Genomic DNA, 27,817 nt, shown 5'->3' on the forward strand with positions numbered 1-27,817 from the left:
GCGGCTTCACTCTTTGAATTGACGACAAGACATACTATTACTATCATAAATAATACAAAACCTATTTATCAGGTTCATCAACAATTCGTGTATTTTAATACGCGTTTGTACACGTGGTTTTGTTTTTACTGTCATCACGTGATCTCAGTCACTCTGTAGACTGAATAGAATCTTCTCCCTTTGACACCAATTCATAATTCTGTGATTGCTTCATGTATATTCTTTATTATTTTCACAGACAAAGCCCCCCTCTCTCTCTCTCTCCCTCCCCCCACACACACAAAGTAAGACAACAGGAATTTTGAGAGACAAAAATGATAATAAAAGTACAAATTTTATTTCACTATTCACAAATAATCCAAATCAAATTTATGGAAAAGTCACATCATAAAAAGAATACAAAAGAAGACAGAGCTAGCAGGGGAATGGTGAGAAATCAGACAAGGTCAAATAAGATAACCTTCGGTCACATACAATTGTTGCCTAGTGAGGGCGCCCTTTCAATCACTGGAGGACGGCAGAGAAAATACATATCAAGAAATTGCTATTTACAATATTGAACTCAACTCTGATTGTTAAATAACTGTGATAAAGTGAAAAAAACGTAGAAATGCACATGACATTGATAAATATGGTGTTGACCTTACTTTATCTCTGAAAGTTGTAGAATAAAAAGTATATGAACAACACCATGAAAAAATGTGCCCAAATTCTCATCTGTTGATGGTTGTCCACAAAATATGGCATCCACTATACCTAATGAGTACTTTATCCTGATTGTATGAAATCACCAATTTATTACAAGTGTAATGATCCGACAACTTCACACAGATTATCATGTGACAGCAAAAGAAATGAATAAGATGCGAAACCTCGCAGTAACATGGGATTAATAGAATCCCACACTCCAATGGCGTGAGATGAAATGTTTCACATGAGTTTGGGAATTTGTGTCTCACACGAGCGGGAAGCAAGAGACAGAAAATGTAGCTCCAGTGTAAAAGAAAATTTTGCCATTTCATTTGTGTAAGTTTGCATTGAATGTCAAATTTGATATAATTTGGAATTCAAGGTTAAAGACGTAAGAAAAGTGTCCTGTTGGCCGATGTCTTGTTTTATTATTGTAGATGGATATATTATCCTGAATCATAGAGGGCGCTATTAGAAATAAATAGCATTGCTAACATCGCACACACATTTTCATCCATGCATCCAGACACATGCAATCAGAACTACTAAACAACAATACACGGAATAGTGAAACTAATCTCAGCATTTTTTGAAAAGCAAAAGACTGGCTGCTAAAATAGGAATATTGCATTCAAGTTCTGACCAATATTACAAAAAATTCATCTTACATAAAATATTCTTTACCTTGCGAAATCATAGACTTTCTCACATCCCCTATTGGCTACAAGTGGGGCCCTCTCCTGCATACTAAGCTTAGTACAGCCATAGCAAACAAGGCCGTATGTTTAGCTTTACGCTGACCAATCCATATTATTGAGGACAGATCAGTACAGGTAACACATCATAAGCTGTGCAGCAAACACGGGGATGTGAGAGAGTCTAGGGTCAGCATGGTGAGATTATAAGTATTTGCTAGCATATTCACAGATCTCTTGATAATATTTGCTGTGTTATCAGAGCTAGATGATTTGACAGATGCTGTAATTTAAGCCTACATGACAAAGTTCAAGTCCACACTCTGACCCTGATTTACATGGACGACATGTGTCTGTTGCCGTGGCGTTCCCCAGCTACCCGCTGTGACTGCGTAGGTACCAGGTGCTACTACAACGTGCACATCCTCAGCAAGCTGCAACTGTAATGAAGACAAAAATGAAACTTGATTCCAGCATGGAGAGGTTTAAGGTCCCAGTTTTTTATATTGGTTTCTCTCACAGAGGTGGAATGTACCCCTCTACTTCACAGCTAAAGACTGACAGACCTGTGGCAGGATTTGACTGTATCAGGTCTGTCACATATGTGCAGCATATCTAACTGAGCAGGTATGCTGCATGTTTGTCTTATCAGACCTGCAGCATACCTGTCCTGTCAGGTATGCTGCATGTCTGATAAGACAAACATGCAGCATACCTGACAGGGCAGGTATGCTGCAGGTCTGACGAGACAATCATGCAGCATACCTGCTCGGTCATATATGCTGCATGTCTGACGAGACAAACATGCAGCATACCTGCCCTGTCAGGTATGCTGCATGTCTGATGAGACAAACATGCAGCATACCTGACAGGGCAGGTATGCTGCATGTCTGGTGAGACAAACATGCAGCATACCTGATAGGGCAGGTATGCTGCAGGTCTGATAAGACAAACTTGTAGCATACCTGACAGGGCAGGTAGGCTGCATGTTTGTCTCATCACTGCAGCATACCTGATTGTGTTTTTTATAATGGTAGACCCCAGAAAAATGTGCCAGCATGTCTTTTTAGTGTCTCCACATTGCAAATGACCTAAATGCTTCCCAAATAAATAATAAATAAATACCATGGATTTATGTGTGCATGTGTGTTTGATTTGTTTAAAAACACACATAGACAAAGCATACTTCTTTTAGGCAAGCAGTTTTATTTGAACATTCACAAACATTAACAATAACATGAAAAGAATTACAGCTGCAAGCAGCGTTGGCAGGGCCCAAGCACTTGCAAACACTGGCAAAAGGTACCAGAATGATAATGATAATACTCAATGATAACACTCCAATGCTGATGGGTATTACAAACGATCAAATTTAAATGGTGTCGCACATTTGGTAGTTGATATTAATTTATAGGAACATTTATGAATCGAGGTCAAAGGTTGTGTGGGGCTCTTGAGGATTTTTGCAATAAAACTTGTTCCAAACTTTCTCCATGTATACCAGAATCAGACTTGTAGCTGTATTTGTTTGCGCAAAATGAGGAATGCGCATTATTAATGAGGTACAGGATATGGAGCAATGAGAGCCTTTCACTACTGATTATTACGGTAAAGGTGTAGAACTTGTGATTTAACTTATGCAAAGGTAAATATGAGGTCAGAGGTCACGGAGGTCACATGACATTTTGTCAAAAAAATTCCTACTATTATTATCCTTTGGTCAATATACCTGACATTATTCAATTGAGAGCATCCCTCTCGCACTATGGTATAGGCCAGATAGTTTTGCTGCAGAGGTATAGAGCAGGTCAAAGGTTATTGAAAAATATGAAAAATAATGTTTTTAAAATCTTCTAAAAAATGATGTGCCTCTGACCTTGAAATGTGGCATGAAAGAGTCTTGCCATACAGTCTACAAATGTTATAAACAAAACTTTGAATGATAATTTTTTATGCAAATGCGATTACTTTAAAAGTTTCAATTTTCATAAAAGCTGATATGGCCGCCAAACCACGTCACCGATCCAAATGACTTGCAAGCTTGATAGTACCTACATGAAGGATGATACGAGAAAAGTTCCAGTTCAATCAGTGTGTTTGTTCTGGAAGGGAAGATTTTTCAGGATTTTTAAAGATTAACTTAAATCCAATATGGCCGCCAAACCACGTGACCTCTAAAAATGATTTTGGCAAACTTTAAACTATCTATGCTAAAGATTATACTAGTAAACTTTCAGTTTATATCTAACAGAGCTGTGTCTGAGAATTGTAACTGTTGCTCAAGTCATCACTTTCATCATCTGTACTGCTATATTGTTGAATTGTGTCGTTTTGAAGGACTACTTGTAGATCAAGTTTCCTGCCAACAGCTTCGTACCAAGTTTGAAAAGCAGACCAGAATCCTTTCCTGTCTGGTGCCTCTTCTCTTTGAAATTTCCTCTGGGTGACAAAAAATATATACATATATATTAATGATGAATTTACAAAAGCTTGTCAAAGTAAATATATATTTATTGTTGATTTTCAATTAAAACGTAATCCTGTGTCCAAAGGTGCAGAAAGTTTATTTTTGAATTAAAAATCAAATGTCTGTACATAAGACCATGACATTCGGTCATGCATGGCGCACGGCATAACATGAAGCAGTCCAGTGAATTAAACAAAACACAGCACAAGATTACAGCATATTTTGCATGTAACCTAGGGGTGACATGTTGTTAAGTTGTAAACCAAAATGTTGAATGTATAAAAGGTGAGTATTGGCGACCCATGTATTTTTTTTTCATAACCACTAATATCAAAGATTATAATATGCTTAGCTGGAATCTGGCAATCTAATTGGCTCGAGCCTGGATTTATATTCTCAAAAAGAAGACATGCTCGCTGCGTGTCATTTTAGAGCTTGCGCAAATTTCAAACTCCAGTTTAAAGGTATACAGTCACCTGTAATTTAAATATACCCATACATGGCCAGAGGGGCGTTCATTGGTATTCAAAATGCCCATGGTAGGGCGTTTTTTTAAAAAGCAGCCACATGCTTTAATTCTATGTTGGTCAGATTTTCCTTTTCTATGGTTGTGGCAAAATTGGAACAGGTGACAGTATACTTTTAAGAGCTAAACGCACTGTAATGTCGAACAAGTCTTACGGCTTGAAATTGTTGTTTTAGTCTGGTGCAGTTCGTGAATTCATGAATGAAAAGTTTGTATAAGCAGCAATGGCAATGAAACAACAACATCATTTTCTAAGAAAGATCTTTTAGCGGTTTTTCAATTAGAATTCTTCAAGTTTGAAGTGTAATTGGGCTTATTCTGAAATATTCTTTTTAGAGTTTGTGTGAGGCTCATGGTCTCCGTTCCAACTTTGGTTGTGAATAACAACATTTTCCACTTGTATTTAACTTTAGCATATTATAACAAGGTTATTATCAGTGCGCTTGGTATTTGCTTATTCATATAAGAACCTCTGGAATGAAAATTAGCACATTTGGGTGAAATAATTACCTCACTTTGTTCAGTGATTATTTCCCGCCAAATATGATAATTTCCACCCAAGAGGTTTTATATCTACAAGCAAATACCAAGTATATTAACACCATTAATAACCTCTAAAAATAATATAACCCTCACCGCAATGCAACGCAAGTTTGTATCCTGGTAGTTGGTACAGCCATCTTATTGCTACATAAGTCGGCTGTTAATTCTTCGGTTGTCATCTTCTTGTATTTTTGTTTTGTTTCTTCTACACATAGAATCTAAAAATAAAATGATATTTTATTTGATGCTGAATATAGTATCTGTAACGGTAGAAAAATTAGGGGGGACTGTACTTTGTACTTTTTAAATTTCTTATTTTTGATAACGCTCACTCTCCAAGTTTTTAAATATTGAAAACACATGTTGTCATTGGTGTTTCATTACATTCTGTGTAAGGATTATAGAATCTCAGAGTCCTATCTGATTGCCACATAATGTTGTCTATTATTAGAAAAAACAATTGAATTTCTAAATGAGAGAAGGCGACCTAACAGTCAATACAGCTCTGTTGTGTTATGTTAAGAATAACTATTTTTGACGAGTAGTTTTTTGAGAAAGAAGTTGACAAAAAAATGTCAAAAATTTTCCACAAATACAAAATCGCAGATTTCATCACAATTTCATTATATTATATTAAAATTACCCCTACGAACCCTTATACGAAATGTCAAAGCTATCAGACAAGCATTTTTGAGAAACAATTTTTGTTACCAAAAATGAAAATTGCAGATTTCAGCATTATTTCAATACATCATTAATAAGCAAACCTACACAAATCTGTATATACCAAATATCACACCTATCAGACAAGTAGTTCTTGCGAAACAAATATTTTGACAAGAGTTTAATACAACAAAGTATAACAATAAGTTGGCAAAAATTACCACGAAAATAAAACAGCACATATTTGATCATAATTTCGGTATATCACACATAAAGTTCATCTGTAGAACACTATATACTTAATATCAGAGTTATCATATGAGCTGTTTTTTATAAACAATTGTTTTGACCAAATTTGCAAAAATTATCCTAATAATACAAAATTGCAGGTTTTATCATGGTTTTAATACATTACCATGTCATTTTGATCATCCCTATGAACCTGTATACCAAATATCAAAGCTGTCAGAAAATCAATTTTGGTGAAATAAATTTTTGGACCAGATTATTGACAAAAATACCGCAATTATACGGTGTCGCTCAAATTTGATCAGAATTGGTATATACCAGTATGGGTTACCAATGATCAATAATAAATGTTGTTTCTGTCTGTTCAGTTGAGGAAAATTCTATGTTTATGTTATGACAATGATTTCTGCACAGTAAAACCAGAAAAACAACAAGAAATATTTAAACCAGAAAAACAAGAATGACAAAAGTAATTAAGGTCTGAAACTTTAGGTCCTGGAGATCAACTTTAGCAACATGCATAGCAGAAACAAGCCCCTCTTAGTTAAGTTTAGACGGTCTTTCCCCCCCCCCCCCCCCCTCTACTGTCTATGGTTTGAGCAGGTCTGTTAATATGTAACAGTTAACAATGACAGGAAATGACTTAAGATAGTGGAGTTGGCCTGTTTCTTACTGGCATGCCATCACTCCTGCTCATTTGCAGGATTTCACTTTCTCTTACCTCATTTGCATATTTTTAACACTTATGAGTTCATTTGAACAAATTCACATCTCAACCCCTGCATCTAGTACCTGTACACCAAATACTGAGATGGTATCTCTGGCGGTATGGGAGCCTTTGTGTGTGACGGTCATACATACGCACATACATACCCACAAATATACAGACATACAGACGCCACCGACTCATCATATAAGCTCTTTTTGGTATTTATATACCCGGTACAAAACCAAATATGAGCTAAAAATTGCCTTAAATACAAATTAGTATATTGATGCACAATTTGAATAATTCTGAAATAGGTCATCCCTATAAGGACCTATATCCCATACATCAAAGCTGTCTTACTTGCATTTCTAAGAAGTTTTATTGATTTGACCAAAAATGATAAAACACCCAAAAAATACAAATATGCAAATTTTACCAGGATTTGATCAAATTAACTGAGATGACCCATGGTAAACCGGATATCAAATGCCATTTAGCAATTTGACATGAAGTTTTAAAGAAGAAATCAATCGTTAACGGATAATTGATGGAAGACGGATTATGGTGGAGAATCAGCCTATTTAATTGATAAGCTCTGTGTCACTGATAGAGGAGCTAAAAACCAACAAAAGATTTAACCAGTCTACTGAAACTATTGAATTTATAAAAAGTGAACAGTAGAGATCCACTTTATATTTATACCATTTGTAACTCCCATTTGTCTATATGAATGTATAATGACAATGGGGAGCTATAGGTTGGAAAAAAGTATGTATTTGTGTATGTATGTATGTATGTATGTATGTATATGTGTGTGTGTGTGTGTGTATGTATGTATGTATGTATGTACCATGTATGTATGTATGTCTGTATGTATGTATGTATGTCTGTCAGTCTGTCTGTCTGTCCACTCAAATTACTTATGAACAGCCGGGTGTATCATGTTACTATTCGGTATGTAGATATATTATGAACTGTAAATTGGGAATCTGTTTAGATTAGTTTACCTTCTATAAAATTATGCAAATTAACCCCAAAAAAGTGAAAATGGTAAAAAACTAAAAAGTCAGGAAATTAGATTGTATTTCTTTGATATTTAGCATACAGATACCTTGTTTGCTACAAAAAAATTGTGCTTTGCTTTGTCTAAATTTTTAATGAGGGATTATATGATATTTGGGATCCCTGCTGTGGGAATCTCATTTGTTGAGTGTGTATGACAACAAGGAGTTATATGTATAGTCCAGCACTGAGATATCGGAAACTGTATTTATGCATTCATATATGAAAGTATACTTTGAAATTTGAAGTGTAGTCGCCACATCAAATATTGACCGTTGGCATTAAAAAAATGTATTTTCAAAATGTTACCAAGTGGGAGTGCCTCTTTAATGTTTTAAAAAGTTATCAATTTACCTTCCTTGCTTCCTCTTGCCTCCATTCACCAATCTTTATTTTACAAAATGATATTAATTTTTGTAGAATAGCCATTGTACTTGTAAGATCTGGTACTGCATCCTGCAGCATATCCTGTAATTTGAACATGAATATACAGTATTTTTACATTTTTAGGTTATGAGTTTTATCCCAATTTCACTTTGTAGTCATCCAATTTTGCCCAGTAAAACATTGGAGCTGCACCAAACCATATTGGTACTCAAAGGTCTTCACTGTAGATACCGGTAATTGATACAAATCTTAACAATTATTGCCTGTATATAGCTTTCAAATAAAAATGTTTAGTTACACAAACCATTTTTTTTTTAATTTAACAAAAGTAACTTAAAGGTATTTGGTCACCTGTTTTTTTCATAGCCAATCACAGATTTTGCGCGGATGGCCGCTTTTTAAAAAGGCCCCTCCAGATGACCAGCCATGGCATCCTCAGCAGCATAGACCACTACAATGTTATTGACATATAAAATATGGAGGATTGACAGCTACAGGTGTCACGGGGTAGCCTGCTAAGCCTCGCCCCTTTACCATATATGGAATATGCAAATTTAAGGTGTGGTAGTAGAACGCGCTTTGGGGACAGATAGTTGGCCTCTAAAAATTCTACAGTTCAGCCACAGGAATTATTCATGTTTAGAGCCATTTTCTATTTATTCTATGTTAACTCACCAATATTTTTGCCTTGGCACAGTCCTGGAAGGTGTTGTCAAGTATAGTTTCGCAAGTGATGGACAATGGCATTCTGTTGAGAAATTAAAAAAAAAATGTTTTACACATAGTTTGAGAGACTTAAATAGACTTACCGTGAGAATTTTTCACTTTAAAATTGTTTTCATTTTTCATGTAAATCATGGAGATTAAATTGTATGTTTACACAGTTTCTTGTGGCTCAATTAAGAACCAGAAGAAGATGACAAAGATCTTTGTGTTTTTTAATGTATTTATCATGATGTGATTACTCAGCAAATCACACTTTTCAATATTCAAGACGTAGTATTTAATATACATGAGATTCACTGACATCACGTATCTATAACTTATGATAATCACTTGAATAAACTTAAGTCTTAGAAGTAACATACTGAAGACTGTGCCTCCATTCAACACAAAACATTACAGTATTTTCTATTTTTGCACTGAAGTAATAGGGTGTCATATCAATACTTACATATTCTGGTGTTCCTTTACTTATTTTGAAATCCCGTATGTGTCTCTTGTTTAGTTTGCTTATAGTTGACCGCAGTGCTCCAATCATTTTCTTCATCTCACTCTGTTCCCGTATCATCACATCAATTTTTTTTCCCTGTTGTTCTTCCATTTTCTTGTTCATTGATTTTAAACTATTTTGGATTGATATCATTGTGGGTATGGTAGGACCTGAACTCTGACTGGAGGCAACTGCTGTCATGTCTGGAAATATTAAAAAGCAGATTGTGTCCTACATAACCCTTTCCTGATATTTGACAATAACTTTGATAAAAAATATGCTTGCCCCAAAGTAATACTTATAACAATATAAACATACTGTATGATATTCTATTCCAGCTACTAAATAAATATTGAGATAACTTGCATAGACATGTTTCTTGGATTTATGGTCAGATATAATACTATAAGGGACTGGTCAGTTTCTTGGCCTGGGGAGCAGTGGAATATTTTTTGTGGACATAAAAAAGTGGCTGACCCCCAATCCTTTTAAACATTTGAAAACAAGGTGACTCCCCCTATTACAATTTCTGAAAACAGGTGACCCCCAAAACAATGGTAAAGCAAAAGGTGCAGTATAACTTCATATATGCATGAAACTTAACAAACAGATTTCATCACTTTTGTACTCAGTGGATAGAGGGACTGTGACTCAGAGTAATCTGTGTTATTATCTGAAACGCTCTGCTTGGCATTGAGCACTGTAATTTCCCATGAGGACATCAATTTGCAAACATCTTGATATCTCAGATTTATTTCTTTTATATTAACCCTTTGAGTGCCAAAGTCAACTTTTGTCGCCTTTATACCTGAGTCAATTTTTTCAAGATTTTGCCAAATTTTGATAAAAAGTGTAGCCTATAAGATGTGAAGTCCATTCGGTCAAAACTATTTTAAAAATGAAAGAAAAAATTCTTTAAAATGTGGTAAAATGTTGCACTAAAAATTTTGGTGGAAAAAATTACATCATTCAAAGGGTTAAAGTTATGCGCCTGAAGGGCATGTTGAAAAGTGTGACTGGGGATACACTTTGTGTCTCAGAACACTTTGGTCTCTCTCTCTCTCTCCTCTCTCTCTCTCTCTCTCTCTCTCTCTCTCTCTCTCTCTATATATATATATATATATATGTGTGTGTGTGTGTGTGTGTGTGTGTGTGTGTGTGTGTGTTTATGCTGAAAAATATGTTTAATATATTAAAGTTACACACCAAAAGGGCATGCCGAACAATGCAATTGAATTATGAAATCTGTTGCTAGTACGATGTATATTAGAGATGTATGAGCCAATGTTGTACTTCAAACGACACTAACTATCCCCCTAAAACAAGGTGACACTGGCCTCTACCAATTACCAACATCAAAAACAGGGTGACCGACTCAATCTATCGACCCCCCCCCCCCCCCCCCCCCCGCCAAAAAAACTGAACAGTCCCTACAAGAAAACATATAGAAGTGATCACAATGCTATAAGTGAAGAAAATACACTAACCTTGTCGTAGCCTTTTATGTGTAGGCCCAATGTCGGGAAAAGTTGGACTCATGCTGCTACCTGTTGCGCAATGCATTTCTTTCTGAACTTTTTGACTTTCCGGCAGAGGTCGTGACCGATGTTTGTGGCTACTAGGCCCTGCCAGTCCTGATAAACTTGTAGACAGTCGGTTATTCATCATGAAATAACAGACGTTAACCTGTGGACCGTACGTTAACTTTACGGTTGGGCCAAGTGACGACGTTGTCTGCAAAACTCCGTCAGCGAATCAGTTTGCAGCGAACGATCCATGGGATCTGGCCGGCTATGCTGCGGTCGCGTCCCGCCTGCGCCTGCAAGCACGTACGGCACAGGCCAGAACATTTATTGTGATATGTTAAAAAATTGGATGTCGTGACATGTCTCCTACATGTACAAGACGGGGGAAACTTATATATTCTGACTGGACCAAAAATTTTATGACTAGTTCAGGAAATTCCAATTAAAGTGTAGAGTTGATAACTTGAGCAGAGTTTTTGTTTACATTTTTGCAAGTCAAAGTTCATAGTACACACATCACGGTCCCTACACACATATAACACTTCGTATCATTGGACGTTACCACGCGCTTTGCAAAATTTGACCATCATATACAGGCTTATTCGCAAAAGCTGAGCTGTACGATATCTGTGACATATCAGCGAGAACGGGAGCCTCTGCAGCTCTGCTCGTAGTTCGACACGTCGTTTGCTGCGAAAGTCAAGACGATAATCTTTTAGAAGTGCAGTGCCAGTGCCGGGGCAGTGATGGCCGATAAGAACCAACTCACCCTTTGGTAAGTTTTGTCCTTTTTTAAAAAATTTATCGACGAAAGTGTCGCTGTTCGACCGAGTCCCATGTTGTGTGTGTACAGTGTACGGCAGGACGACACGACGCCAAGTTAATCTTTCCTCAGACTTTCGGCAAAACGAAATGATTTCAGACCAAATGACAATCTACTTGTCTCCGCCTAAGACCAAGGTCAGCATTCGCATTCTATATCGTTTTTTTGTCCCTATTTAGCAAGCTGAATAAATATCATTATTCATACAAGAGGGAGTATCGATGACCAAACAGTGATCATGAATGTTTGGTTTACATCGCGATCTGAATGAACATTTCATGTCATTGTCAATGTCGTGTGTGACCGAGCGATAGTTTTACTCAACTTGTGTTATGCATGACATGATAATTGATATGAAGGCAACGGCTACATTGATTATATTTTTCCGGGGGAGGGGGAGGGAGGGCTGTAGACTATTAAATTTCCAACTATAATATTGATGATTGTACTGATGTGTTGAGAAGCTAACCACAAAGTGTTTCATCTTGCTGCGGATCCTTAGCCATACCACTCCCTTTGCTTGTTGTGTTGGGGGAGTCCCAACACAACAAGCAAAGGGAGTGGTAGGGCTACGGATCCGCAGCAATCATATTTCATCATGCTTTAGAAATTATGAAAGAAACCGCAGTTACGTGATGGAATGAAATTGAAGTTTGTTGTCAAAGTTGTCTACAGCTAGAGATACAGACTTAAATATTATTTTTTTAGTTCCAGTAAAACCTGTGAGATTTGTGTGAAAGATTTTGATACATCCAGAATTTGATCAGACACAAGAAGACAGTTAGTCATGAAAGAGAGAAAAGATGTCTACTCTTGGAAAATGCTGATAGGCAGGTAAGGGGTGGAACATTTTATATTCTTGGGAGGTCTGAACCATAATGTATTATTTTTTCCACTTTCTCTTCTGGATATTTTTTATCAAGTTGAAAAATTCTGGCATTTTTCTCATAGACACTTCTTCAGATTAATTTATTTGTACTCTGCTCCGCACACCCAACTTTTTAAGTACCGGTATGTTTGATTGTCCATCATTGTCCTTTGTCCATACTTCAACATGTGTTTATTGGCTTAAGTACAGAAGTTTTCATAGGAAAATTGTAATGTAAGGAAATAAAAATGCAATATTGTATTTGGGAGCAATTTTAGTCATGTTGGTCAAAATCTCTCTGAATCTGACTGCTGATTGCAGAATTTCAGATGTAATGTGTCATCCTCCCCCCCCCTTCATTTCTCTTCCGTTCCCTGTCATTAATAATGCTTTTTCTGTAATTGAGATGTTTTCATTGGATATTGAAAACACAGTAATAATATGGTAAAGCTAATGTTTCAAAGGCTCTACTTACAGTCTTTGTTTTAAGGCTTGCTATTGCAATAACATAAATAACAATATTTCCTGTAATGTTTTAGGTGACAAATAAAAGACTTTGCCCAGATTCTGACAATTCAACATATAAGGTAGGTGTGTAAATTCATCTGTTCACTTGATTGGTCTGAAACAAATGAAACTTTTCTTGGAATTCTCATTGGTTTATAACATTCTACTCACAAAGTTGAATGGCAGGTATTAACATTGATAAAGTCTCCAAAATGTGAATATCAATCAGATTTTAGAAAATTTATGTGATTTAGAATTTTTTCATAATGTTGCGTGACTTTACTCCAAACAAAGAAAAATGGTTAAACTTTTTGGGGTTAGTTGAATGACCATGCTTGGGATGTGTAGGTTACTGTAAACACAGAGTCTTTATTTGTCCAACTATATATATTTTTTCTCTGTCTAGGAAATTGAATACACTGTTTCCCTTGCCAACTTTGAGGAGTCAGCCATGCATATCCAAATTGTCAAAGATGGAGAATTGACAAATGATGATGATTTTATAACTGATGATTTATGTGAAGATGAGGAACTTACAGAACAAGAAGGTGAGCATGATGATTGAATAATTAATGCATAACTAGATTGTAAATTCTATTCAGATTGTTTGACTATGTCTTAAATCAATTTACTCACATTATTTAGTTTGTTACCATTGTCACAGGATGTGTAATGTGTGGAAATGAATTAAAGCTGATAACGTAGTTTAGTGGTTTATTAATGACTGCATGTTTTCCATGTAAATAAGTTTGGCAAGAACATTACCAAACATTTTCTTCAAGTTCAAGCAAAGAGAAAATGAAAAGTTACTGCTTCAAATAACAAAAAGGAATAATGTCTAAAGAGTAAATTATTTTTTGAAATGTTTATATCCCTATCAATTTTAAAGTTTATATATCAATTTCCTCACCTGAGTCCTATATATTTTTTACTTGTGATGTCAAATCTTGTTATGTTATGGAGAGCTTCTACCCATTGATAGCATATTGTGAAATTTTATCAAAGGGAACATGGCGCTCTTCTCTGTATTTTCCCCATATTTTTACTCTGCAGTGTGTGAGGAGGACATTGCATCAACTTGTCCTGAGGATATGAGAATCCGTGGTATCCTTTTCCCGATGAACATTACGCTGAGCTAAGTTGTCTTGTGAATGCTCCAAAACCATTGGTATGTATGTCTGTATTTTTGTCCTCTTTTACATTTATTTCAAAGTATTGTATAATGTATCAGTGAGATAAGTCAACTAATATGTGTGCCAAGTAAATAGTTAATCTATGACCAAATGCATAACCTGTTCAGACATAGTTAGTAACATGCTAGCCAGTACAGTGTGTATCCTGTATGATATGTTATCATTAGTGTTCTATATTACATTGAATCTTCTCTAGGGTGATGCTAATCTTCAGTATATCTTTCATCTGTTACTAAAACGGGATCCTTCAACGCCATCATTGTTCAAAGTACGAGAAGTATGTTCCAAATTACCTGGCAGAATGGAGGTTAACTCGGTAAGTTTCTCGTGCCTTTCTTTTTACAAGGCTTTGTTGGTCAATATTCCCGGAGTGTTTGGGGTTATACTGTATGACATACCGTACAATGCCAATTCAGTCAATCTCCAAAGACTTCTAAGGCAGAGCATACCAAATTTGCTGAAGCTTCAAAAAAAATGCCATGTACCGTACATGAACACTAATTTGCAGAGTCTCCATCTTACACAGAAGAAAACAGTAAAATTGACATCTACACATGGGAACCACTTTGCTAGTCACCATGTAAACATATTTTAACTAAGACCCTCTATAAAGGAAAGTGATAGTTGTTTGATAATGGATGTATTTTGTTAACACGTTTACTTAACAATTGATCACTGTAGATAATTTATCAATGGCCAAGAGTGCCATGGTGTCTTATCTTAAATGAATGACACCCTCAGCAGCTGTCGTTGTAAAAAATGGAAAGTAATGTATGCTATGGACCTAAATTTGTGTATTTTTTGATAGTTTGCAGATACTGAAGGAAAAGAGTTTACATCTTTGTCAGTCATCAATATTATTTGCCAAAGAATGGCCATTCCATCTATAGCATCAAACTAGCAAGATATCCTCAGAGGTCTTCGAGTGGAATTATCAGGTACGTGTTTGCCCTGTATATATGAGTAGAAAATTAAAGTCAAACATTGAGGCTAATTTCTAATTACTTTGCCATGCAGGTTATATATTAGATTTGTTGAATTATAGTTTGGAAAATTTATGGTAATTTTGGTTTTAAAATCTGCATTAGAACTTCTTCAATGTTCTTTAACTTTGTTATTAGCTTTGAACAAAAATCTTCCTTGAAAGTTTCAAGCCTCCAGTTGCTTTGAGATTTGGGATAGGAGGGAGTGAACCTAGTCATTTACAATGAGGCATAACTCAAAAAGATGTTGCTGAAAAACCACTTTCATTCAATTATTTTTCTATTTTATCCTTTCTTTATCTTATAACAGAGAAATGTACCAATCCAAAAAGTGGATACTTGATAGACGATATCACACACCAATGGTTTCTGAGCATGGGATAGACTTTTTTGTCAAGGAATTTGTGTGGGCAAAATATGAATGCAAGAAGATCATAGGATACCTTTCTTCAATTTTTACTGAATTGAGTCCAGTATCATACGTGTAATCAAATAACAACACCATGTTGCATCTCTGAAGTTAAGGTGGTCTATTCATTTATGTAAATGGCATTGCTAGTATCGTACTGTTGGTCCACTCACTTGCTTATTAGCTCAGCTGTCAGCGACGCGGAGTTTATCAAATAGATTGATTTCCCCTCGTCGTCCATCGTCAGTCAACATGTGCCTTCTCCTCTGAAACCGCAAGTCCAATTGCTTTGAAATTTTATATGCAGTTCACTTGGGGTGACCTCACTTAAGTTTGTTCAAATTGTGGTGAAATTTGCATATTTGTATTTTGGGCATTTATTGCTGTTTTCAGTAAAAAAATTTTCTTCTCTGAAACTACTTGTCCGATTGCTTTGAAATTTGATATGCAGTTGACTTCAGTTAGATTTGTTCATATGATGGTGAAATTTGCATATTCTTATTTTTAATGCAACTTTTGTCGTTTTTGGTAAAAATCTTCTTCTTCAAAACTACCAGTCAGATGATCGATCTCAACTTTGTTCAAATTAAGCAGAAATATGCAATTTTTTATTTTTGAGGAAATATTTGCCATTTTTGGTCAAAATATGTGTTTCTCAAAAAGTACCGGTCTGATAGCTTTGAAATTTGGTATACAGGTTCCTACGAATGAACTTAGAGATATTTATTGAAATTATGATGAAATCTGCAATTTTGTATTTTTTGGCAATTTTTTCAATTTTTGGTCAAAAAAGGTGTTTCTCAAAAAGTACTAGTCAGATATCTTTGAAAAATTTGGTATACAGCAGCAGGGGGACACCCCCTCCTGACCACCCCCCGCAAAAATACTCCCCAAGTGCCACCAAATAACACCATTTTTATCTCTATTTTTCAAAAGCTCCAACGGCAGGAGGGGGACACCCTCTCCTGACCACCCCCCGCAAAAATACTCCACAAGTGCCACCAAATAACACCATTTTAATCTCTATTTTTCAAAAGCTCCAACGGCAGGAGGGGGACACCCCCTCCTGACCTCCCCCCGCAAAAATACTCCCCAAGTGCCACCAAATAACACCATTTTAATCTCTATTTTTCAAAAGCTCCAACGGCAGGAGGGGGACACCCCCCCCTGACCTCCCCCCGCAAAAATACTCCCAAGTGCCACCAAATAACACCATTTTAATCTCTATTTTTCAAAAGCTCCAACAGCAGCAGGGGGACACCCCTCTCCTGACCTCCCCCCCCCCCCCCCCGTGACCGCTTGCGTGGCCGCTTGTGGTGCTTGGCACCACATCTTTGCCCTCTTTATCTTCAGACAGCGACGAACTAAAAAAAAATTATAATTCTGAAAATTTACTCTGAAAAAAAAAATTTGCACAGCTAATCTCAATGGGAAAAAAAAAATTTCAGAAATTTACAATTGTAAAAAAAAAATTTTCACAATTTCATTGTGACCACCCCCCCCTCCCAAGGTCTAATGGTCCATCCCTAAACTGTGACTGTAACATTTTAAATGTTTTTTGGTAGAAAGTGTATTTTTCAGTCAGATCCTGTTAACTTGCAAAACAGCTAATGTGATTGCTGTAAATTTTTGTGACAAGTGTTCAGTGATCTCCTGCATCAGATCTAATTGAACAAACCATTACAAAGTAAAATCATTCGTTGTTCAGAATGTTCTCTTCAATTTTTTCACCAATCACTTCCTGACAAGCTTTGAGTTATGGCTTGTATCCATTCTTTTGTATTTATTTTGTGATGAATTTCTGGAAATTCTCTTTTGATTGAATATCTTTTTCTTTGTCATCAACATCCTTTCTGATATGATGAAGATAGTAAATTTTCACATAAATTTGTTACTTTGTTTCGCATGATAAGTAAATTTTACTGTGACATTCGATCTATTGAATATTTTAATGAAGGTGTTGTGGTCCAGCTGTAAAGAAGATGTACAAAAGTGATGTTACCAGAATTTCCTCAATGGGAAGAGTAAATGTGCACTTCTTGGGCCTGTTTTGAAGAAGGTTAGTTGATGTCATACTGGACAAAACAATAGTCAAAAGTTACGGTGTCTTTAATACTTGACTGCAGGCTATTTAAAGGGAATGCATTGTCATGGCAGGGTGTTTGTCTACTTTGAACAGAAAATGATAACTGTGAAAGAGAGTAGAAAAAAGCACGCAAAGCATGAACAGTGGTATGATATAATACACTTTACGTTCCCATTGATATTTATTGTATTCTGTCATCCCAAGAAATTATGCAGCACTTCAGTTGTAATATGTGCAAAATTGATCAAATTTACCCATAGAGATAAGCAGACCTAATTAATGACCCGCTTCCATCTATGTTCAAGTTATGACTTTAATAATTCACGTATGACAAATACATGTAGATTCAAATTCTGTCACATGTTAAATAGATATACATGTACCTTTAAATGGTATTACCTTTTTTTTGCAGTTAACAGAAAGTGAGCTTTCTGAAGATGAAACCAGAATACTGAATAGGTCAGATAAGTAATAGTTTAATTTTTTTTTCAGTATGGGTACACACGCTTCAAATGTAAACAATTGGGTTTCAATGCAAGAAGTAGCATACATGCCTTCAAATTAGTATGTAAATTTCACTGACAGTCTTGGTTACTGTCATCAGTGTCAAGGAAAAAATGGCTTTCCTTGTCATAGTTGTCTACCAATGTCATTGAAATTAGTGGCCACGACATTGGAATTTTATCCTCGACACGTAGCATTGAGGAAGCTTTTTGCAGTTGTTTGATGCGCTCTTCCCTAGGGCTCAACATTCTCTTTTCTGTAACGATACAGCTCTCTCCTGCATCAGTTGTCTCTCTCTTTTCTACATCCTTGGTTTGGATGGTGTTGCTGAGGCACTCATGTCATTCACATTACTCATTGACATGGAATATGGAAAGTGGAAATTGCAAACATCAATAGCATGACATCACATAGAATAAGAGGCAGTGTTTTTGTTAAGGCCGGTACCCCGGTAAATGTTACCGGGTTCCCCAGTCATTTTACCGGGGTTCCCCTTGGTATATCAATGCAATCAGATTAGGGGACAGCAGAAATGTTACCTGGGTTCCCAAATCATTTACCGATATTCCCAAGCCTTAGCAAAAACACTGAGAGGTGTCCATTTATGTGGTTAATCAATTGTACTAGTATCCAAATAATAAGATTTTCTTTCTATCACCACAGGAGTCTGAGATTATGGGACATACGTGACTTTGCAGATGTCAACAGTGATACTGAAATGGAATTCTTTAAGGCAATTGACACAACAAAAGGAATTATAAACTCTGGTGCATACTTGGCATATCATACCACAGATGGACAGGTGATTATGATAATTCACACAAGGAAAGACTTGAATACATTATTACATATGTACCACAGTTTACTTGCATCGAAGCGCGCGCATACTACCGGTATTTGCACTGCAGTGCAAATACCAAAAATATTATTCCATACCTGCATGCAAATGAATAGAACAGCGCGTGATCCTTGTCTTTCAATGTGTGTCGCGTAAACTATTTACAATGTGTTCGCTTGTGTTTTTAGTTCCTTTGTTTTCTCGATAAAATAAACATAGGGAAACATATGTAATAATAACAGAACCCCATGGCGAGCGAGCAAGCTTGCCGTACCTGGGGTATTTGCACTCGTGTTTGCGTTGAATCCGGCTGTCCTTTCACTCGCTGCGCTCGTGAAAGCACGACCGCCGGATCCCCCACAAACACTCGTGCAAATACCGCTGGTACGGCGCGCTTGCACTCTCTCGCCATGGGGTTCTGTCATATTATTTAATCAAATTATCTGATAAATACTCTTGATTTACTATTACAATATTGTGACAAATTAGTTGACATCCTGCAAACATTAATGACATACTGTAGTCATTTATTGCATTAACGTTTCGTGGCAAATTTGGACACCTAGATACCCCAAATCCAACATTTCAATATTACATTGTGCAAACTTATATCTTTAATATACTTTTGCCAAAAAAGATCTTATCAGAAAAAGCTTTCCCCTGTTTGCTTCAAATTAGGTTTTTAAGGTACCTAGAGCTTTGACTAAATAACAACAAAATTAGAACAACACATCCAGTCTTTTGGCACCTTTTAGATCGAGAAAACTTCTTTTTCCCTTGAAACGACATATCCAAATGCCCTAAAATGTGATGTTATAATTGTATCTCTGTACACTTGTGAACTCCATTATTTTCCAAAATCACTGATGATCTCTTCACTCAATAAGGTTGTCATGAAAATACTGCCAAGGATGCACGCGGACATTGGTGGAGTGTATCGCCTGACGCAAAGCAGAATGCGATACACAGCGCAAATCTGCATGTGAATTCCTTGCTGTATTTTCGAGACAACCTTATTATTATACATCTTTCATTGTAACTGGCACATCAACTTGTCCAAGTTATTTAATTGACCTTTTTCCTGCAATGTCATCAATATTTTTTCTGATTTATAGCACAAGTGTGGCATGCTATATTTGATGCGCTTCGATAGCCTGTGTACAACAGAGTGTGAGACATCTTCTGGCATTCGTCAAATGGGTTCCCTGAAACCTGCCAGCATGCTAGCAGTGAATGCACAGATATGAAATAGTAAAAGTAATGTGGAACAGGCGTTGCGTACGGCTTTTTAACATATACAATTCTATTGTTCTTGATGGTAGATGTATAATAATTCTGAATACCTATCTCTCACTTTCATCAGGTAACCAATAATACTTAATATGTGCCAACATTTTTTTTGTCTTTTCAGACCTCCTATGGAAAAATGATTCAAGGTGTGAGATTAAAGGGTGCAGCTGGTCACCAGGATGTCTGTCAAGTATTTCAGATGCTTCCGTGCACACCAATGAGATATGACCATTTTAACTGCAGCGTCATAAAAATGACAGACAATATTTTATTTATACCAATTGAGAAAATTATTTTGAGAAAAGTGTGTATCCAACATTGTTGTGAATACACAACTTGCAGAATGCTCAGAGGAAAATACCAGCATGAGCCTTTGTATAGATACTATCGAGTAAACAGATTTTTCCTTTCAGAAGATTTGTGAATGTAAGATGCCACTATTTATAAAGATGATTTGTACGAAAGTTTTCTATTTTATGTAAATCACTACATCTTACACTGACCATGGGTATAATCTATAGAATTTATGACTCCTCATAAAAAAAGAAGCTATTTGCCTAATGTCTGCAGTTTGTGTGACTTTTTATTTGTTGATATGTTGTTTACATATATTTTTTAACGGAACAGAACTAACATTGTTATTTGCATTCACAGCCAAAGTCAAATGAGTTATTTCACAGACAGTCATTTCCAATAGTTATGACTGGAACTGGCCAAATGACATTCTACAGAGGGATATAATTCCACTGAAAATAGTCCATTCATTAATGATAGATGTTTTGTGCTGTGATACACAATAAAATTTTGTAGGTAAATATGAAATGCTGTGGATAAGTAATGGTGTATACACAATATGTACATGTACACGACAAACATACACAGATCCAACGTCACAACTTCAGTCGCAGATTATGCAACACATGAATTTCAGTTTATTAAAAATATGAAGAAATCAGTCCGCTATTGCAAACTGTCTGCACAGAAATCAAAAACCCATGCAATTATATCCATGACAATAGTATCTAATGAAAAAAAATGCAAGTAGAAATGCAAGAAAAATATCAAATCTGATCTGTTAGACCTTGTGCACTGCTTAATATCAAACCTGTTACCAATTTTTGACAGATCAGAAATGCAGCAGGTCTAAGAGGTCAGTTTTGTTACAGGTCTGACACAGCAGCCATGCCACAGGTATGACAGATCAGTCGTGTTGCAGGTCTGACGGGTCATTCCTGGTGCAGGTCTGACAGGTCAGGTCTGGTGCAGGTCTGACAGGTCAGTCCTGTTGCAGGTCTGACGGGTCAGGTCTGGTGCAGGTCTGACAGCTCAGACCTGGTGCAGGTCTGACAGCTCAGACCTGGTACAGGTCTGACAGGTCAGACCTGCAGCAGTCTGCTGGATCAGACCTGTAGCAGGTCTGATCCAGCAGACTGCTGCAGGTCTGTGTCCATATTGGTGCACATGCCCTGTTGGCCAGACATGCACCGGCCATGCACCAGGTCTGGTGCAGACCTGGTGAACTTTAGTTGTGTATAAATGTGAATCTGATTTAGAATTTACAGAATTATTTCCAGATATAGTGCCTTTTTTTGTTACTCCTTGTGTTTACACTATATGCATTTCAAGATACACGCTGGCATTTACGTAAGTCTACATGGCTTCAGCCAATAGCAATGTATTTCTGGTAATGCACTTACACTGTAGCCTTCACATACCAGCAAAAGGCATTAAACAAGTTGGAGTAGTGTTTGTTACTGGCTGTAAAGTTTATCCTAGTTATAATACTCACTGGGTTTTTCCTCTGGACTTCTGAGTATTTCTTTGTGTGAAATCTTGAACAATGAAGACAGTCATGTGTGTTGTGTGAGGCTGTTGGACTGCTCTTGTAGTATCTCTGTATTGGTTGGAAAACGATTGATATACATGTATGTGAGATAGATTCCTTCAAGATATTGTCGGCATCCATCTTTAGATCTCTGTCTTACAAAATATCTATATCTCAAATCCAAAATTCAGAATTTCTCTGCATAGAATGATGGTTCTTTACAAGGGAATTTCAATCAGTGGGCCAACTCACTTTTTCTTTATTGATTTATTCACATGTTAATAACCATATGAAAGAATATAATTTCATGACAAACAAATATGACATTATACATTGTTTATGTAAATCGGTTACCCCTTTTGTTTTTCCCAGCTGTGGAGAACATTGAGAATATACAAATAGGGACAACATAGACACTGCACTTATATATATATTATAGCCTAAACCAGGGACTACTACGTTCACAAGGGTAGGTGACCATTTACCTGACATCAGGAGAGTAAATGTGTCCTGCCTTGAGGGTACATAGTTCCTTGTTTGGGTTATAATGTTTATATTACATGCCTCTCATACATAATTTTCATTTCAAATGTGTGGGTTTATTTGCAAATGACAATCATATGCTTTATTTCCATGTTAGACAAAAACCTGTTAAAAAATAGAACAATTTTCATAAATCACTGTTATGCAGTTTATTGACTTTTCATGCATAATCTACTGAAAACCAGATTTCCTCGGTAAAACATGGAATTTGAACATTTTATCCCAAACTTTTCGATTTGAAAATAGTTACGGATCACTTTCATTTAAATGACCATTATTTGTGACTTTTGACCATTTTACCTCGGAAAATTCCATGTTGGAGGCTCATATTTGTTGCAAAATGTTACTTTACGAAGAAACAAACATGATTAGTGATGTTATAGCCACATAAAACTGCTAATTTTGTTCAAACGTGTTGCCCTTCCGAGCTCGTTTGTTGACGTCTGGCATGCTCAGCGTGCTGGGGAGAACAAAGATAATGTTGACGCCGCGATCACGCGATATGTACAAGTTCACGTTATTGCGGGATCAAAGTAACATAGCGTCGTGGATTGCCAGACAATGGCTACGCAACGTGCTCGCATGCTCGGACAATGGACTACGACGTAAGTACCGGGCATGAGTAATGAATATTTATTTTGAAATTGCTGTAAATGGCTCGCGCAGGTGCAGAAGAATGCCTATGTTGCAATCCGCGTGTCAACAGAGTTTGTATTTCTGTCCGGACAAAAATTGAAATTTTCGTTGTAAAATCACATGTTATTTAGTTTAGGGCATGTAATGTTTCCGAACAATATGCGATTCTATGTTATTTGACAGGCTATTCAACATGAGCCAGTGATCATTTCAATCAAAACTAACGGAAAAATCGCCAGAAGATACAGCTAATGGAACTTTAAATGATGACTACAGTGTATGTACCGGTAGCTGCTATATCATCAATGAGTTACCATTGAATCCTATGGAGCATGCGACTTTCAATATACAAGGTTTAAGTAATAACACACTTCACAGTGTCTCTCCTAAATACATTCAGTATCAGTTCTTTCATTGAAATGGCATGGTGTTTCCCTAACTCTACCACTCTGGCCACTTTATTTTTGTAAAAAATCTCAAAATCTTCACAGCATGGCTGAAATGCATATTTCAGACACATTGTAGCCTCACCTTACACTGTCTGGAAGCCGTTGACATGAACTGCAGTACACAAGAAAAAGCATCGTCTATAGTTGTATAAACAGCTGGATCCTGTCAAAAGTGCAAAATATCAACCCAGGTTAGTTTGCCAATTTTCTGCCACAGTGAGTAAAAACCACTGCCATAAAACATTCCATTGACATAGTGACAGTGATGGCATGCAGAGATATCAATGCATCTATTGGTTATTACTATAGACTTTGTTTCTCTACAGTTTTTCATGTCATACCAGTCATATAATAAAATTATCTGAACATAAACATGGCTGTCCCTGGATGTTCCACCTGTGTGCTGGCTGTGTCTTTTCATATGATGTATTTATGCAATTAAACTCACTACCACTGAATGAATACACTGTACTCTATGTATTCAGAATCACAGAGCAAGACCTCTGGTTATAAAGATTTTGCCATTTTATAAATCTTGTGGATTGACTGAGTAATTGACTGATTACCTGTATAGGTGATCCCCTGTAGTGTTTGGGTTCGGGCCATTTGATTTTTCTTTCCATAGCTTTCTGCAGTGTCTTCAAGCCTTGTCTCTCTGATCTACACAGCACACAGCTCATCCATCGTTCCTCCTGGTAAATTACAACAACAATCACTGTGTCAGTCATATAAATCACACATGAATCACTAATGACAATATCTTGAATATACAACACCATTTATTCTTCAAATGCATTCATCTTCAAATGAGTCTCTTGTTTTTTGTATGTAGGCTTCCCCATAATGGAGATTTAGTCTGCTGTAGTATGTTCCAGTGTGGCAGCCAGCAATTTAAATCCAGGGGACACTGTGTCCCCCTGCCATTTATTTTGGGGGACAACATTTTGTATAATTTTGTAACAAATTAGTTTCACAAAACAGAATTCAAGCTATTGGGAGCACTTCAGTGTGCTTGAATTTCAGACAAGTAATTGTAGCTGCTAGTATACCATGTCTGCCAATCAGAGAGCTCATTCAGAATACAAGCAAGTTTTAATATCAAGTGCAGCGTTTTACTTGTAATCACAGCTCTGAAAGTACAAAAATATAAGCCTCTAAATAAGCGTGCAAAAGAAAGGTCATCGTCAGTATCAGATATTACTTGCAGACTACACCCAGTCGGTAACCATGGCTTCTTTAACCCAACCAATACAGTCCACTCATGAGTGCGCCCAAGGTGACCCGCAGTATGCACGAATGCAGACATCAGGTTCGATATTGGGGACATTGTCACAAGGGCACATCCTGGCTGCAATACTGATGTTCTGACAAGCGCAACAGCTAGTACTGTAACATTCCAATCAATGCAGCCACTCCATTAATTCTTTGAGTGCTGTAAATTTTCCCAACAAAATTTTAATCAGTGCAACATTTTGCCAATCTTTATGATTCTTTTTCGTAATTTTTTTTACTTTTTTTGACCTTCTGGGACCAAATGAATATTACTTTTTATTCAACTACATTTTTGATCAAAATGCTGTAAAACCCTGAAAAAAATTGTCAGGGTTACATTTTTAAAAGGTGAAAAAAATGACTTTGGCACTCAAAGGGTTAATTTGACCACGCCTATTTCTCTAGTAATATAATTTTCATTTTACCTCATATAACTAGACCACCAGTATATTCTGCTTATAATTATGGCAGATCTTAGGTGGTTCAAAAGATAAGCAAATAATTTTGCTCATAGATAAATCAAAAGGCATTAATACACACATTTGCTCTACTCTCTGCTAGTGTCTTTTCTTTACCCTAAAAAAAATAGTAAAATTAACAACTTTTCAAAATTAACAAGAAGATTGAAATTGCTTTTTGTAACTTTGCTTCCCTTGTTATTCTTTGCATTATTGTGATCATTTTTTACATCCTTGTATCATTGACGTACCACAGATCTTGTGGTACATCCATGCTTGTATGTTGTACAACAAATATGAATTTATGATTTTTTGTGACAAGCACATGAGGTTTAGTTGTGCAGCTCACTTCTCTTCATTGTGTATATGTTGGGGCCAAGAAAGTAAAGAAACTGATGGGGCAAGTAACTGGAATGTTTGTAACTTTTTATGTATGCCATGAAAAAGCGAACAAGCTACATTTACATGTAGTAGTGCTAGACAATAGAGAGGTTCAGCTACACGTTTTACGTGAACGTGAACGCGTAGAATCCACGTTGGCGTTGGCGTACTCGTTCGCGTGCAAATTTCCGTTTGGCTACACATTAACCCAACCGTTCTTGTGGCACACGCAAGAAATGATTCGGCCCGGCTTGGGTCCGCGTAGTCTGTTTCCGCATCACAGGGATAGCTCAATGGTTATCCGGTATGCCGCGAATCGACGAAGAAATTTCACATAAAAATAACGAAAATACATGGATATCTTTGAGGATGTCACTATCATATATCCAACTAACAACTGCATGAATGATTCACAGTTTTTACCATATTTCGATACCTAAAATAAAGATGAGAATAAATTTACACGTTTACAAATTACGTGAAAACAGCTGTCTCCACGTAAATACGCGACGCCGGCTCCGTGTACGTGAAGAACGTACGCACAAGTCGATGACATCATCGCAGAAATTTGTGACGTTACGCGTTCACGTTCGCGTAAAACGTGTAGCCGAACCTCTCTATTAATCACTTCAGTAACCTTGAACCCTGCTGACCATTTCGATCCAGTCTGCCCTGATCGCTTCAAACCCCTCATACCTGTCCTTCAGTATTAGGGAGACAAACTTATAACATTATCTCAACACAAAGCATGTCATTAATTATGTTCAATACTGGGAACGCGCCATGGGCGAAAAAACCTCCATGGCCAAGCACAGGCAAATGCATTGTATATGTGTACAGTACATAGATATTTGTCACCACTTACGCAATGGCGCCATACCAGTAGTTGTGATATCACAGCGGTGCTGTGACGTATCTATCATACTCGATATGCCATAGCACCGCTGTGATGATCACACCATGGAGGTAGCATAGACACCTAGCTGCAGGGATTGGTGCCTGCATTTTGCCTATCAAAACAGTTAAATTATTGTCATAAGCAGATTTGCTCACAGAAATACAATTGCCCATCGGTTCTTCCACGGTCCCTCGAGGGACCGTGGTTCTTCCAGCCTATGGCATGATATTTAAAATGTCATACGACTGGAAAATTGCTATGAAGTGAGTACGGTATCGGGATGGAGGTATCTTCATTCCCCAGTGACTAGGGGTGTGAACATTGAGCTAGAAAGGGACGAAACGGACAGGGGTCGAGGTGACCTGTTCCCGATTAATGAATATAATTGTAAATTGTAATACTAATACACTGCAGTGAAATCTGTAAATTTGCATCGGTTTAGTGCTGACACAATTTCGAATATCGATGTTAACTAGAAGTTTGGGCGGCAACATGTCCTTCTCTTTTCGTCTGGGCAAACAGGAGTTGCATACTAAAGCCACGTCGACGCTATGTGTTCCTATGGCAATGGCGCCTTCTGACCGAATATCATTGTTCACACGCCAGGACACGACTGGGTCTGCGCGCCTGGAAGAATTCTTGTGAGTTCGGTATAACCGAACAACATGTGTGCATTTTCTGAAATTTCGTAACAGTAAATTTACAGTGCCACATACACAACATGATTTGTTCACGATTAAAAGACGAACTTACCGGGTGATCGTGGCAGGTCATAATGAGCGGTTGTTTTGTGGAGGGACCGTGGTTGAGCCTCGCTTTTCGGTAAACCAGCCAAGATGTTCGATTCAAACGGTCGAATTTTTAGGTAGTCAAAAGGCAGAGATGACGGGCAGACGAACGTTAAAGGAATTATGGAACAGATGTACAATATCACACAGATGTGTCAGTCTGTTTGACAAATCAAATACACAGATTAACTTTGAATTTAGCGGGCATCAGCTTCGATCGGAGAGACAACAGACTGAACTTCATTAGACCCGGAAGTAAAAAAAAAGGACGCTCGAACAACGCATCCCAGCATGCTTGAAATATGTACATTTTGACGACAGGGGGCGCTGTAACAC

General features: G+C 36.9%; 3 protein-coding genes and 1 long non-coding RNA gene across 4 annotated transcripts; 2 read left to right on the forward strand and 2 right to left on the reverse strand.

Moving 5' to 3' along the window:
- Positions 1-315: 315 nt before the first annotated feature.
- LOC139113971 (A-kinase-interacting protein 1-like) lies at positions 316-27,778 on the reverse strand. Its single transcript, XM_070675448.1, has 5 exons — positions 27,447-27,778; positions 24,251-24,376; positions 23,767-23,847; positions 22,021-22,125; positions 316-1,825 (listed from the first exon to the last, which is right to left on the reverse strand). Exons 1-5 carry the CDS (start codon positions 27,465-27,467, stop codon positions 1,682-1,684), a joined length of 477 nt encoding a protein of 158 aa, XP_070531549.1. The 5' UTR covers positions 27,468-27,778; the 3' UTR covers positions 316-1,681.
- LOC139113961 (uncharacterized) lies at positions 2,572-11,221 on the reverse strand. The gene is made up of 6 exons (XM_070675438.1): positions 10,692-11,221; positions 9,166-9,407; positions 8,667-8,739; positions 7,959-8,072; positions 5,015-5,139; positions 2,572-3,824 (listed from the first exon to the last, which is right to left on the reverse strand). The coding sequence occupies exons 3-6, from the start codon at positions 8,736-8,738 to the stop codon at positions 3,725-3,727; spliced, it is 411 nt and encodes a 136-aa protein (XP_070531539.1). The 5' UTR covers position 8,739; positions 9,166-9,407; positions 10,692-11,221; the 3' UTR covers positions 2,572-3,724.
- Positions 11,387-14,017, forward strand: LOC139147117 (uncharacterized). The gene is made up of 5 exons (XR_011555650.1): positions 11,387-11,505; positions 12,262-12,387; positions 12,961-13,008; positions 13,335-13,476; positions 13,982-14,017. It is a non-coding gene; the product is annotated as an uncharacterized lncRNA (long non-coding RNA).
- LOC139113981 (uncharacterized) lies at positions 17,521-21,053 on the forward strand. The gene is made up of 4 exons (XM_070675458.1): positions 17,521-17,572; positions 18,012-18,058; positions 18,767-18,905; positions 20,353-21,053. The coding sequence occupies exons 3-4, from the start codon at positions 18,822-18,824 to the stop codon at positions 20,653-20,655; spliced, it is 387 nt and encodes a 128-aa protein (XP_070531559.1). The 5' UTR covers positions 17,521-17,572; positions 18,012-18,058; positions 18,767-18,821; the 3' UTR covers positions 20,656-21,053.
- Positions 27,779-27,817: the final 39 nt, after the last annotated feature.

This window comes from Ptychodera flava, chromosome 2 (genome assembly GCF_041260155.1).
Source record: "Ptychodera flava strain L36383 chromosome 2, AS_Pfla_20210202, whole genome shotgun sequence".
NCBI lineage: Eukaryota > Metazoa > Hemichordata > Enteropneusta > Ptychoderidae > Ptychodera > Ptychodera flava.

Bases quoted from the DNA above. Each gene is read 5' to 3' on its own strand.
- LOC139113971 (XM_070675448.1), bottom strand. From the start codon at position 27,467: ATGACCTGCCACGATCACCCG. The intron at 24,377-27,446 runs GTAAGTTCGTCT...GTAATTTACCAG, and splicing joins TGACCTGCCACGATCACCCG to GAGGAACGATGGATGAGCTG. The intron at 22,126-23,766 runs GTGAGGCTACAA...CAACCAATACAG, and splicing joins CGGCTTCCAGACAGTGTAAG to AGATACTACAAGAGCAGTCC.
- LOC139113961 (XM_070675438.1), bottom strand. From the start codon at position 8,738: ATGCCATTGTCCATCACTTGCGAAACTATACTTGACAACACCTTCCAG. The intron at 8,073-8,666 runs GTGAGTTAACAT...TTCAAATTACAG, and splicing joins GTGCCAAGGCAAAAATATTG to GATATGCTGCAGGATGCAGT. The intron at 5,140-7,958 runs GTAAATTGATAA...TTTTATTTTTAG, and splicing joins GGCAAGAGGAAGCAAGGAAG to ATTCTATGTGTAGAAGAAAC.
- LOC139113981 (XM_070675458.1), top strand. From the start codon at position 18,822: ATGGAATTCTTTAAGGCAATTGACACAACAAAAGGAATTATAAACTCT. The intron at 18,906-20,352 runs GTGATTATGATA...TTGTCTTTTCAG, and splicing joins ATCATACCACAGATGGACAG to ACCTCCTATGGAAAAATGAT.